The 13,967-nt window shown below is 43.7% G+C and overlaps 1 protein-coding gene across 7 annotated transcripts in view; it reads right to left on the reverse strand.

The window, feature by feature from the left end:
• MICU1 (mitochondrial calcium uptake 1) overlaps positions 1–13,967 on the reverse strand; it is a 112,257-nt gene that overhangs the window by 942 nt on the left and 97,348 nt on the right. For all 7 annotated transcript variants that reach the window (XM_031053032.2, XM_031053037.2, XM_031053036.2 and 4 more), the window contains 2 exons: positions 8,856–8,964; positions 1,730–1,819 (listed from right to left, as the gene is read on the reverse strand). In XM_031053032.2, the coding sequence (XP_030908892.1) occupies positions 1,730–1,819; positions 8,856–8,964 (199 nt within the window). The remainder of the gene's footprint in view (positions 1–1,729; positions 1,820–8,855; positions 8,965–13,967) is intronic.

Raw genomic sequence — 13,967 nt, forward strand, 5'->3', positions numbered from 1 at the left:
TGTCATTTCTTGCAGAAACTGAAATCATGTTTGTCTTCAGCCTCCCAAAATACTCTGCTGAGCACAGGTTGCTGACCCACATCAGGTCAGCAACGTCTTGCAGGCCCCAGAGTTCTGGGGCTTGAGGATGCAAAAGCAAATGCAAAGCAAATGCCTATGCACCCACAGGGAACATTCTGCTTTAAGTGGTTTAGGAAGTGACAGGAGCACAGTGTAACAGCACAGATTTTTCTTAACGGAGTAGAAGGAAAGGTTCATTAAAGTAGTCTAGTGAGGATACTGAGAATTATGTCAACTAAATTTATGTTAAAAATAAGATTATAGTAAATTGGGGCAAATTTTATTCCATAGTTGCTTAACCACAAATAAATTAAAACCTCTGGGATTTTTATTTAGGGCACTGGCTGATCAGAGGGGACAGCAGCACCACAGTGCAAACGACAGCCTGATGCCTCTCTGCTGAGAGGCTGATGCCTTCTGCCACTATGCCACACGTATCCTGTTGTCTGTTCTCCTCCCCTGCCTATGGCGCACAGCTGACAGCACTGATTTGAGCTTCTGGGGAGCAGCACAGGAAAGCAACCCACCTTTGGGCACAGAAGATATATAAGGGACATCAGCTCTCCAGAAGCAAACTCACCAGTGTCATTGGTTCCGTGGATAAAAAGAGAGAGAACCTCTCTGGCTGATACAGGGAATCGCAACATTTTATTTCATGAACAAATGGCTTCATTTGAAAGCTTTGTTCCTGCCTTACATCTGAATGCAAATCTTAGCAGCAGAATTCCAGCAAAATATCAAGAGGGGAGTAAAATTCCCTCCAGTGCTGCAGGGTTTTGATGCATGTACATGGTAATGTCTTTAAACATTGACAGAGTGAAAACACACAAAGGAGGTCTATGCCTGCTTTTCCACTTGATTCCTTCCTTGCAGGGACTCCTCTGGCAACCATGGTCTTTTTCCCCAAAGGTTTGCTATCAAAATATTTAGCATATTCTCTTACGAGATCAGAATCCTTGGTTCACTTCTTCAGCACTGAAGCACAGAGCATAAAACAAGAGATGCAACCTTAGAAAGGTGCAAAGAAGAAGGTGAGGCTGAAACCCAGAGGGACAATAAAGAATAAAATAAAAATTCTTTAAAAATGCTAACATTTATATCAGAATGCAAAAACCTGTCTATTTATGTATTACTGCAGCCACTCAGAGCTGTCAGATCCCTATGACTGTGCTGAAGAATCAGGATGCCAGCAAGGTCTCTGGTTTTGGCTTGACAGTTTTGAGCAAATGCAGAATTTTGCTGCTTTCCAAGTCTGAACCGCTGCCACCATCCCCTGGTGGCAAAGACTCCACTAATGTGCATGAAGTAAAATTCTCATGAATTCTCAACCCAAGACTGCTTCAGTGTGGCAACGAGCTACTCCAAAGTGCTCACATCCTCTGTGGGCCAGCAAAGCAACAAGCTTCCCAGCGAAGCACAGAGCTACCATTAATTAAGCTGATATTTATCCAGGACTTTGGAGATAACAAAACACCAGACAGGCTCATTTCCAACACTGGAGCACAATAGCTCATTTTGTTGAACAAAATAGAGTTTGGGGTGGGGGTGGAACCTGCGCATGCAAAATGCTTGCATCCAGTGGTTTAAGATCAACATCTGGGAAGCTGGCTTATCATCAAATACCCTTCCTAGAAGGGCAGGAGAATGGGGCAAGGTTGGGGTCACTCACCATCGCAGTCAAAGAGTGCAAACACCACATCACACACATGGTCGGAGAGTTCCACCTTGGCTACTGTCTTGGCCACTTGCTGCATCGTCACTGCAACAGAGACAGGGCAGAAGGTTAGCAAGATGTTGTGATCTGCCAACTGCAGCAAACACAGGCACAGGAGCAGAAGACTTTTTCCTCCACAGAAAACTGCCTTTGCTAAAGCATGTCCTTGTTCAAAGAGGCTTGAAATAAGCTTTGTCCCCAGCCCATTTAATACATGCCTCCCCATTTAATACATGCCTCAAAATCAGACTCCAAGTCTTTGCCTTCCTAATGCAACACTGCATGGGGTGTTATGCTACTGGTAAGCACCAATGTGCTGATACCTGTGTTGAACATAAACCTTAAAAACAGAGATGAAACGTTTTCCCCCGAAATTAAGTTGCAAAAATTGGAGTTTGCACCCTGTCAAACACCATGTGGAAAACCTCTCCAGATGGGCTTGATCAACAAGGCAGCTCCTTCTGACTGAACTACAAAGATGATAGTCTACGAAACAACTATTCCAACAGGTTGGGAGTAATAACAACCAGTCTTCCTGTTAAGCAACCCAGGCCAATAATTGCAGAATGAACCCATCCATGGTCTCCCTGTGACTGTGGGCTCATGTGACAGGCTCTGCAGCAAGCACAGTCAACCTTGCAATAAAATAAAGAGTTGTAACGAGTTATTTCACTTCCCCCACCCCAGACTGGCAGCTGAGCTCATCAGCAAAGAAGCGAGCAGTGTCTTTACTCACACCTCTAGAAAAGAGCAAGCCATGGAGCTATCAGTCTGGCAAGGTTATGCAGTAGGTTGTGCTGCATAAAGAAAGAAAAAAAACTCAGACTCATTGGGCTGTTTTAGCTGTTTCCTTACAGGTATTTGTGCATGTCTGGCTGCCCTCTAATTTGTTTCTGATGGCTGCAAATTGAAGGAAGGAGGGGAAGTAAGAGCAGCACAGCTGTCAACTTTTGTCAGGGTTGAAACACTCCGCTTCCTTCCAGACACCTGATAAAACGAAAGGGCTTTGCACGACTCAGTAAAATGGAAAGGCTTTGCATGGATGTGAATGTATTTTAAGTTAAATTGTTTTCCTATGAGTTCTGACCCAAGGAAACTCTACCCACAGAGACTTTGCACCGCAGCAGCAAGCCCGCAGGAACTAGGATGAATGTTTAGCTGCAGAGCTCCCCTTCATTCAGCAAGGCAAAAGAGTGAAGTGGCCCAACACAAAATCAGACTGATACCAAAGAAAGCATCTGCTTTCATGCACAGCATCCTTCTGGGTTAACGTACTCTGTCCCTTCAGAAATTTTGAAGAGTTATGTGTCAGAAAGTCAAGAATAAGCACCTGATCTGCACCATAACAGGATTAAATAGAACCTGCATAAAATGTTTCTAATAGTGTGGGGTTTGTGGGGTTTTTTTGGGTTTTTGTGTGTGTGTTTGCGTTTTTTGTGGGGTTTTTTTTTCTTCAATGAATGTTCAGATTATGGGTTTCTTCCATGCCATTTCTGCTTCCCTAAGTGAGCTTTGGGGTTTTCCAGGAAGGACACACAGCCACCATCAGGTCCTTTCTCCCTATAAAATCCCTAGTGCAGGAGAAAACTGAAATTAAACAAAAGGTGGATTAAAATACGAATAATCTCAAGTAGGCACCCACTGTTTCCTGTAATTGTTCTTTTTGAGTTAAAGTCCTTTCCTACATGATAGCTGTAGCTCTGTTCTGCAGTTATTACTCTGTATTTCAGTTCTGTCACCTTAAGTCAGCATATGGCTGCTGCTTCTGTGTATGTCCTACTGGCAGCCAGAGCTTGCTTTGAGGAGGACAGAGGCAATGGAATCATTAAAGACAATTTGGATTAATTTTGTTCTCCAGCCTTATGCCCAAACCTTTCCTACTAAACTGAGGTGAGACTGCGTGTCTCTCCCAACCCACCTGCACCAGCCAGGCTGCAGAATGTACTGTGCCACACGTGCTGGACAGTGAAGGAAAAGGGTGAATTAATGTTTTAAGCACAGGGACAAGCCATCACATCCGTGCATCCCTCTGTTTTTGAAGACACACAAATTTGCCGCCAAGATGCAACATGATTGAATGAATGAACCACAGCACAAGCAAGTAGGTGCATTTTTATGCATTTTTAGTGCCTTATCTTTTTTTTCCACTCCAATTCCCAGAACTGCAGAGCAAGCAATGCCTCACCAAGCGCCTATAAACAGGGGTTTTCTATGAGTGAGAGCCTTGACAGATGACCAACTTCATGTTCTTTCCTCTGTCTTGAGATTAATCACACATTTGGCCAAAATAACAGGCAGCTGTGTTGCTGCCATTTCCAGAAGGGCACCCAGGGTGATATAAGCCTTGGGTGGTCTCAGGCTGCAGAGGCAGGACACGTGTTTTGGGTTTCCAGAAATCAGGCTATTTAGGGTTTCACACTGATAGGCACGTTTCATTTTAAGCATCCCAGCTGGAAAAGTTGGATGCCATCATTAACAATAGAGCTAGTAAAACTCTATTTAACCTTTTCAAATCATTTGCATGTGTATGTTCTGAAAAGTCCTTTCAGAAGACAGATGTATAAACCCTATGCAATCCTGTGGCACAGCACGTTTTTCTTCTCAAAATGCAAGGCTGCAGCCCTGCAGCTGAGTAGAAACTCTTTTGACATCAAAAGGAGCATGATGGAAAGTCATGGAGATCATGCTTCTGGGAAAAAAGCAGAGCTACCAGACCAAAGGCACATCCAATCCACTACTTATGTGATATCCACAGTCATTAAATAAGTGAAAAAAGGAGATTCCAACACAGAAAGTGGTTTCTAAACTGAGAGGTACTCAGCATTTTCCAGGGGCTGGTGATTTATGGAGAGTCTGTCCTTGGGATTAGTGAGCTGATTTCTTACGTCCTTGTGGACAAACATCTTCTGCTGTAACAGCAACACAACTCATTGCATCAATGCTCAGCAAACACTGCACTGCAATTGTCCGTGTACTAAAACCAAAGGGGTAGGCAAGTTCTGGAGCACTCTTGCTTAAGGACGTGGTGCTGAGCACTTCCATTGTCCCTCTCCACCAGGATGCACACATATATGCATCAGTGCACTGGTCTGAGGGCAGCAGAGGTGGCAACCCATGACATTGTCTGCAGGACACCAGATTTCATTATTCAGCTCCTCACTAATTACCTCAAATACTCATCCAGGCTTTTTTACTTACCATGAGAGGCTGTAGTATTTTCATCCTTGGTGAGATCCAAAACCTGACTGTAGGTGGCCCTGGGCAAGCTGCTGTAGGTGACCCTGTTCAACAAGAGGGTCTCAAGAGATCCCTGCTAAATTCACCAACTCTACAGAAGTCCTCCCAATGCAAACAACCAGCACTGACCACGTGCCATTACTCCAGAGAAGCAATCTGAGCTGCGCCTCCATGAGGGACTGACTTCTTTCATCCAACCTTGAAGGCAGATTAAAGTAAGCAGCAATTCAATGACAAATAACCTGCTGCACTCAAAACTCACTTCTACCTCCCTTCAAATTCCCTGTCAAGTCTGCAGCTTTTTCAAACTCCATACTTCAAATAAAATGATCTTCCATTAACCTGTCCTGGGCTCCAGCCTAACACCAAGCCAGCCTTGCCACTGGAGTGAGCACTGGGCTCAGCCATCTCCCCTTGCTTTGGCCCGTCTCTAGCAGAACACATCTGTGCCTTATCCTAAAACACAAAGAAGTTATATTATGGCTGTCTGTCGGTGCCAGCAGAATGGCTGCTTGGAAAGTCTGGCTGCAGATGGTGCCAAAAAAAAGTGCAATTCACACCCTCGCCTCGAAAGGGGAATAAGCGACAAATTCAGCTCCTGTCCTGCTGCCAGCTGTAAGCTCATGCTGGGAAAGTTTTCCAAGTAATGCTTCTGATTTAAGAGAATCACAGTTATTGTGTTTCTGGTAAAATGAAAGATTGACAGACAATTAATCTGTGTGTTATTCTATGGGTCATTAAAATACAGCTTTATGACCCTTTTCAGAAGAAGCAGCTACTTTAATTCAACACAGAAAACAGGTTGTCAAGCTATGGCTGTTTCACTGAATCACCTCAGTTGGAGAAGACCTTTAAGATCATCAAATCCCACCATTACCCCAGGACTGCCAAGATCACCACTAAACCGTGTCACTGAGGGCCTCATCTACACGGTTTTTGAACACTTCCAGAGATGGCAATGCCATCACTGCCCTGGGCAGCCTGTTCCAATGCCTGACTACATTCTCTGTGAAGAAATCTTCACTAATATCCAGCCTAAACCTCCCCTGGTGCAGCTTAGAGGCTGTTATCTCGTCCTATCCCTTGTTACTTGGGAAAAGAGGCCAACTACCACCTCACTTCAGCCTCCTTTCAGATAGTTGCTGTAGACAGTGATAAAAGTCCCCTCTGATCCTTCTCTTCTCCAGACTGAACACCCCAGTTCCCTCAGCTGTTCCTCAGTAAGACCTGCTCTCCAGACCCTTCACCAGCTCTGTTGCCCTTCTCTGGCCCCGCTCCAGCAACTCAATGTCTCTCTTGTAGTGAGGGGCCCAGAACTGAACACAGGATTCAAGGCACAGCCTCACCAGTGCTGAGCACAGGGGTGTGATCACTGTCCTGGCCCTGCTGGCCACACTAGTGCTGATACAGGATTCCATTAGCCTTCTTGGCTGCCTGGGCACAAGCTGACTCATGTTCAGCGGCTGTCAGTCAGCACCCCCAGTCCCTTTTCTGCTGAGCAGCTATCCAGCTACTCTGCCCCAAGCCTGGAACACTACAACTCTATGTTGCAATGTCTGATGCTATCCATTTTTTAACTCTTAAATTTTAAATGGCCCTTCTAAAAGTATTAGGTGCTAGCTTAATTATATTTCTAAAAACCTAATGTTTGGTGCATTAGGTTAGCAGCAATTCATTTAATACACTTCCTCCTCCCATTATGATAAATAATTTTTACATTTGTTGGTTCTTAATAAGCAACCTTATGAAAGCTTGATTTTTATAACAGTACACTCCAATTATTGCTTATTTGATTTGTCTGTGCAATATCCAGACTCAGAATGCACACATATGGAAACTAGTAATGCACAGACAATTTAGGCATGACAGCAGATAGATGCCTACTTCAAAGAGATTACCCAGGTGTACTACTACAGCTTTCTTTGCACCTTCATTTGGACCACAGCAAAACCCTCTCTCTTCATTTCTCCTGCCCAGAGCATCTCTGCGTTGAGCAGCACAGAAGGATGTGAGGGTGATTTATGTCAGCTACCAGACACATGCAAGGAGGAAATTTATAGAATAACCCTTTTTCCTGCATGAGCCCCCAAAAAATCTCTCTTGAAAGCTGGAACCCTGCAGGCAGGGACAGGGGTCTGGGAGAGCCAAGCCCATAAGTGGCTTGAAGCCATGCCCTGCACACCACCACCCCTCCCCATGGTTTACTTACTCCAGCCAAATTCTCCCAGCTCAATGGCTGTGGCTCCAGCAGAAGCTCATTAATTGCACAAAATTAAACAGCAAATCACACTGATTTACCAACTGCATGCGGACCTAAATACTCCACGTAAACGTATTCCACAATTGGGCAACTATTAATTTACTGTTGACACTAAGTAAATTGGATTTTCTGGGCTATTACCTCCTTGTGGGACACTGCAGAAAGAGCTCTGCACAGCAGCAGCAAATCCGTACTTCGTAATTTACTTTTAAATGAAGGGAAATCCTACCGGGTTCTTTTAACTTTGTCTTAAGATGATGGTGAACTAAAACAAAGAGTACAGATGATTTCCCCCATAAAAAGTCAAAAGTAAGAAGGTCTGTTCACATTTGACTCTTCCCTTTGTAATTCTTCTGCCCAAAACCTATTAATATTCCCACAACAGCAGCAGTTGGAAGAATAGCTTACTTCCAATTTTGCAGCTGCCCAAATAAATCAGTTTTAACTTTCCACTAGACAAGGGTTTCCACTTAGCCTAAATAGCTTCTAACAAGTTTGCTATCTTTCCTTTTTTATACTCCCAGTCTGAGTGCTTAAAAAAAGCATCTCTTAAAAGAAGATCCAGAAAAGAAAAGCACTCGTGACAGATCCTGGCGGCCGACAGCTGGGATATTTTCTGTTTAAATATTTCTTTTGGTTTTTTAATCAGTGTGTTGGATCTGAGAACAAACCTGATAGGGTTTAGCTCAGAAAAGAAAACACATGATGAGAAGAAGGATATGTATTGGTCTGATCAATAAACTGCAGTATTACCAAGGTCCCCTGGAAACACCAGCTCTGAGATTTATTCAGCCAGCTCCTCCAGCCACATCCAGCCTCTGGACTGTGGGTTATCTGAGCCTGCTCTAAGTAGACTTCAGTGCTTAGTTTGGGATCTCTATGGCATTTTAATGCTTCCCCTGCTTCCCTTCACCATGCCTGAGACATCCAAAGGTGGTTGCCATCTCTTGGATTTCAGATCAGAAATGCAGCATCTGGCCATACAGCTCTTACTTCTAGGCAAAGCCTCTTATTTTTAAGCAAAGCTGAAACAGAACAAGGGTTGAACCTTGTTCCTGCCACCAGGTCCACAGATGGTTAGTGCCTCTGATACATTCATCGCAGAGAGCTCTGCAGAAGACAAAATTTGCAAGAATACTTCTTATAATACTGCTTGCCTTTGCTAACAATATTTCAAGTACTCTGCAAAAGGAGAAAAATAGGTCACTTCAGAAATGGCAATGAAGAAGAAACACTGGTGTGCCTGGGATCTGGTACCAGAGCCTGTGATACACTCACTAGGTCATCTTGCCTCAGCATGTAACAGGCCTGAATAGTACTGCTGAAATATTACCACTATTCAAGGCTACACATTTCAGCCTTTTTTTCCCCCTCTATATCTAAAACTGGGGAAGTATAAAGGCTAAAACCCCTCTTTACCCATGGATGGAGCGAGTTAAACCTCTCACTACAGGGAGGAACTGCAATTTTGGTGCATCTTTAATATATCAGTTGGGCTCATTTGACACCTTCCCAACTCCAAAGACACAGCATGAATTGCACTCCCTGAAGCTTTTAGTGCCTGTTCATCTCAAGTTTTAATACCTTTATCAAGTGAAGCTCCAGCCATGTGGTAGAAGCTCAACGCTGTGTCCACGTCATTTATGTTCTTCAGAAAAGTGAAGAAGTTCTCCACCTCCTCAAATGTCAGCCCCTGCGAGAGAGAAAAGATGGTCTTACAGTGATGGGAAAAGGAGAAAGTGACATTACCTGGATTACAAATGACAAAATGATTCATCTGCCCAAAGCTGTAGCCAGAGGGAACTTCATCTGCACACTCAAAACACTCCTACCCTGGCACCTGAGGATATGGTTTGTGACCTGTACTTTTGTTAACCACCTCTGCTCCCCTCTTGCTCACACCAGTCATGCAATGGGAAGGGACTTCCCCATGCATGCTTGACAATGGTAGGGTAGTGACCAAAAAGCCCTGACAATTTCTCTGGCCCCTGCTCCACAGCCAACTCTTGCCCAGAAGAGTAGACCATGAGCCTGTGGTTGGGATGCAGGTGACCACTGCAAGGAGGTTCATTCATTTATTTTAAGCCTGCACACTTGCAGTGACAGTAATGAAGGAATTCACATGCTGCAAGGTCTCTTCCAAGAGATTCAGGGGACCCTGGGGAAGGAATCCATGTCTTGGGGACGTGGGTAAGATCCATGTCTTACCCAGTGTCGCAGAAGGTAACACTGCAAACCACCATATATATAGCTGCGCCACAGCTTGCTTTGCAGCTGGGTGCAAGATAACTGCAGAGCTCGATCATTGTCTGCTCTACTTAGCAGCACAGTCACCTGAAGCTCAGCTCGCCCTGGGACAAATAAACATATGCTTGGTGAGTGCCTGCAGCCATTCACAGTCATAGAAGGGCAGCCTGAGATGTCCCACTGGTACACCCCAGCACGCTGGATGGGTAGGTAGGAGATAAGCAACACACTCCTCTCCACACCAATCCAACTCACAAGGAGCACGCTGTGAAAGTAACTACTGAAGAGCACAGCTCTGGGACTCACCCAGTTGCACTACACAACACCTGTTTAGCCTCAGCATGACCGCATTGGTGCTAGGACAAGAGGCTGCAGTCTCCAACCTCTCCTACCACAGTCACGGCCCAGAGCCAAGGAAGAGGGAAATCATCACCACAGTAATAACCACTCAGCCTTCCTCTCTGGAAGAGGTAAATCAGCTCATCAAGAGGAGTTCAGGTTCAGGCTCCTCCTATCCTGTCTAGCATGACAGACTGATACAGCAAGATATTAAAAATCCCAGCTGTATAGCACGGTCTGGATGGAAGGGCACAAGTTCAGTGGGTACTATCGGATATAAATTTATATGATCTGTTGTAATCCAACAACTTCTAAGCAGGGAAGAAGCCACCTTTTTATTTATATTTTTTTTTAAGAAAAAGCCTTTTTTTTATGATCTTCTCATACAGACACAGTGCCCCTAGAATTGCAAGCAGAACTATGGAAAATTTGCAGCTTGTTGCTATCTTCACTGTAACTATGTGGCAATGCAGCACTGATGTACATTGCACAGCACACACACCAACAAATGCAACAGCAGGCTTTGTCAGCCCTGGATTTATGGATCCAGACCAAAAAGGATGAGATAGCAAAATGCACAAATGGACAACAGATCTGACAGGGAAGGTTTACATACTTACATACATCAAGGTCCTTTCACCAGCTGAAAAATCTAAATCAGTGATGTATGGGGGTAACCTACAAATCTCGAATTTCATGTGGACAGAGATACCGAATCTCTGTAGCAAAAATGCCATCAGTAGTATAAAAATGAATATTTTATTGATTAATGTTATAGTTGAGGCTAGCAGCAGCTTTAACTCCTTTCCAGCCACCAAAAGGAAAATAAAACCATGGACTGGGACAGCCTCAGGCTTGCACCGACAAGTCGATAGAGGAACAATTACCTTACTCAGAAGTCTGAGTATGGGAGTTTATCTATTTCCCATTGATATGACTGTCAGCACTGCTCAACTCTTTGTAAGTTATTCACGTCTCCACTGAAAGACCAAGAGATGTTTCCATTATATAACAGAAGCTAGTATTAATTTGGAATCACAAGAAATTGCATATCTGGAGGATATTAGGGTAGCAATTATGGGATCTGAATGAGCACTCCTTTCAAGGCATTTGCAGATCTAGCCATTGATTCATAAGCCTGAATAATTTAATCATTTAAGTAATACAAAGGATACATAAGCAGGCAAACTCCAGAAACACGTATCTGCTCACAACATGCATCCTAGTTCAAACAGCTCTGCAAAAATCAGGGCTTTTCACCTGGGAGCCAGGGTTCAGCCACAGAGAATTACATCACTCCCACCCTCTGACACCTCAACAGAAAAATATGCTACACCACTCCCAAAGCATGTGTGGAAGACAACCTGAATCACTAGTTCCTGAAAAGTCAAGTTGGTTTTCTAACAGTTAGGGAGACATAAACCAAATATCTTGCCTGTAAATATTACTGACAACTCCAGTCCTTTTTCCTAGGAGTAAAGCAGCTGTGTAAATCTAACTTGAAGGTGAGAATTGTCAGCAGTTTTAAACAAAGTAGAGTGTGGCAGCTCCACTGAATATGCAGAGGAGTTCACACATCCAGGATAAGATGGGATTTTTCCTCAAGAAAAATAAAAGCAGCTTATCAGTACCTACAAGAAAACATGCCATTCCCAGAAGCAGGTGTGTAGAATAACAATGTCAGAAAGTGACCACAGGTTAGATTAAACCCACAGCTTTAACATCTGGAGGCTGCCAGTGTTGCCTTGTGCAGAAAAGGTAGTAGCATCAGACAATTAAGATGGTGCAGAAAGCACTCACAAGGTAAACTGTATTTCCAGTGTAAAGCTCACTGGGTAGATCTGGTATAATTACTGGCATGCCCCTCCCAGCATCACACTATCAAAATTATTTTATTTCATTTCCACTTTCTTTGGCAAGCAATAGCAAATCAAAGTCCCTACTGCTTTCAGTGCAGAGGGGAGTTACAGCAGGTTAGTAAAACTGTGCAGGTAATTATACTATGCTGCTATAAAAGTAGGGTAGTGAAGCGTGAAAAGAAGGGATTTGGGGAAAAATTCTTCCTGCAAAACACGTTTGCATCGTAAACCTGTGACCTAGAAGGTGTTCAATGACTGGAAAGTACTGCAGGATAAATAAAGTGGCTGGGTGGCTTTAATGTCTCATTGAGGCCAGGCGGCGAAGGAAGAGCAGTGGATAGCTTGGGCCCTGCTCTTTTTTTATATGATGGGAGTAAAGCAGACCCCAACCAAAGCAGACTGATCTGCTCTGCAGATGTCTGGGTTACCAGCACAGAGGATGAAACAATGCTGGCATTGAGCTTCTGCAGTTTCAAGTTGGAAACTGCTTTAATACTCCATTCATTTACAAAAAAATCCCACAACTTTTCAAGTGCATCCCTGAATAACTTATCCAGAAAGCCTGAACAGGGCTTAACATGATTCTTGTCATGACAGTCCTGTTTCTAAAGAGATGGGTAAAATTAAAGCTACTTAAAACCACTGACAGCTGCATCAGGGCGATCCAACAAAAGTACATAAGTGTGTTAGATACAAAGTGCTGCATGCAAATCTGAAAAGAATATGGTCTTCTAAAATACCCTGGGAAAAAAGAACCCCCCAAACTTTCAAGAACAAGTTCTCTTGAGTAAAAGACAATGCAAAGTTAGGCACCAGGCTGGATTCACTGTGAGCTAAAACCTGCTAAAGTGGAGTATTTCAGGGCCTGATTTCTCTTGCTCTGCGTAAGCACTGACTTTGAGCTGCCCTGGCTGCAAAAAAAGGCTTATCTGCTTCCAGTGCAAAGTGACTGGCACCTCTTGCACCCTTTAAACCATTAAATATCTTGTACTTGCTAACAGAGATGCTGTTCAGTTTTGGGGTTTTGGGTGTCTCATTCCCCCTGGTCTAAGGAATTGTATGTTTTCCACCGATACTGCAAATGTTATTTTTTGTACTATTTCCCAACTTCTCTCCTTGGAAGTCCTTGAAATAAATAAAGGAAAAAGACTTGCTCTAAATCTGATTATCTGCAAATAGAAACACAGTCTGGCTGATTTGGGGATGAAGAATAAGGTAAAAACAAAATGTTCTTCCTTTGCCACAGATGTCAGGGTCTTGGCTTAAACATGAAAGGAAAAAACATCTGCTGTAAGAAACCTTCCAAAATAACTCCCACTGCCTAATTTCTCATACACTCACCTATTGTTCAATAATATATATACACATATATATATTAGGAAAATACAAATTACAGAAAAAGAATCGACAGTCTGAGAATGTTAACAACAAGCTGACACTTTTCTGTTATGCACACATCACTGTTAAGTACTTTTTCCATGAGAAATCAAATAACTCCTATTAGCACCCAGGGGAAAGAGAGGTATTGGAAAAGCTGAATCTGCAGTGTCTCGCTCAAAGATCAAATAAAGGGACACAACCTTTGAAACATCAGTGGTCTTATTCAATCTGGTGACAAAGACTTTGAGAAGTGAGATTTCCAAATATTAACACACAATGGACCTCACCTCTGACGACACACTGACACTATCTACTGACAGCAGCCTATTAATTATCAAGCCTATTTTTCCTACAAAACATGAGGGAATTGGAAAAAAACATCCTCTTTCTGGCATCCCAAGGCCACACAAACCTACAGGTAATGCAGCTCCTCTGGCAGGAATGCAACTCTGAGCGTGGCCTTTTGGCTCGCTCATGGTTTCCTCCAGTTTTTAACTTTTTGGCATTGCTTGCAGTTAATAGTTAGTTACTTAGGGGTGTTGGTCGATGAGAAAATGAACATGAGCTGGCTTCAGTGTGCACTCACAGCCCAGAAAGCCAACCGTATCCTGGGCTGCATCAAAAGGAGCATAACTAGCAGGTCTAAGGATGTGGTCCTGCCCCTCTACTCTGCTCTTGTGAGACCTCATTTGGGAGTACTGTGTGCAGTTCTGGTGTCCTCAACATAAAAAGGACATGGAACTGTTAGAAAAAGTCCAGAGGAGGGCCACGAGGATGATCAGGGGACTGGAGCACCTCCCATATGAAGACAGGCTGAGAAAGTTGGGGCTGTTCAGCGAGAAGGCTGCATGGAGATCTCATGGCAGCCTTC

The sequence above is a fragment of the Melopsittacus undulatus genome, chromosome 4 (assembly GCF_012275295.1).
Source record: "Melopsittacus undulatus isolate bMelUnd1 chromosome 4, bMelUnd1.mat.Z, whole genome shotgun sequence".
NCBI classification, from domain to species: domain Eukaryota; kingdom Metazoa; phylum Chordata; class Aves; order Psittaciformes; family Psittaculidae; genus Melopsittacus; species Melopsittacus undulatus.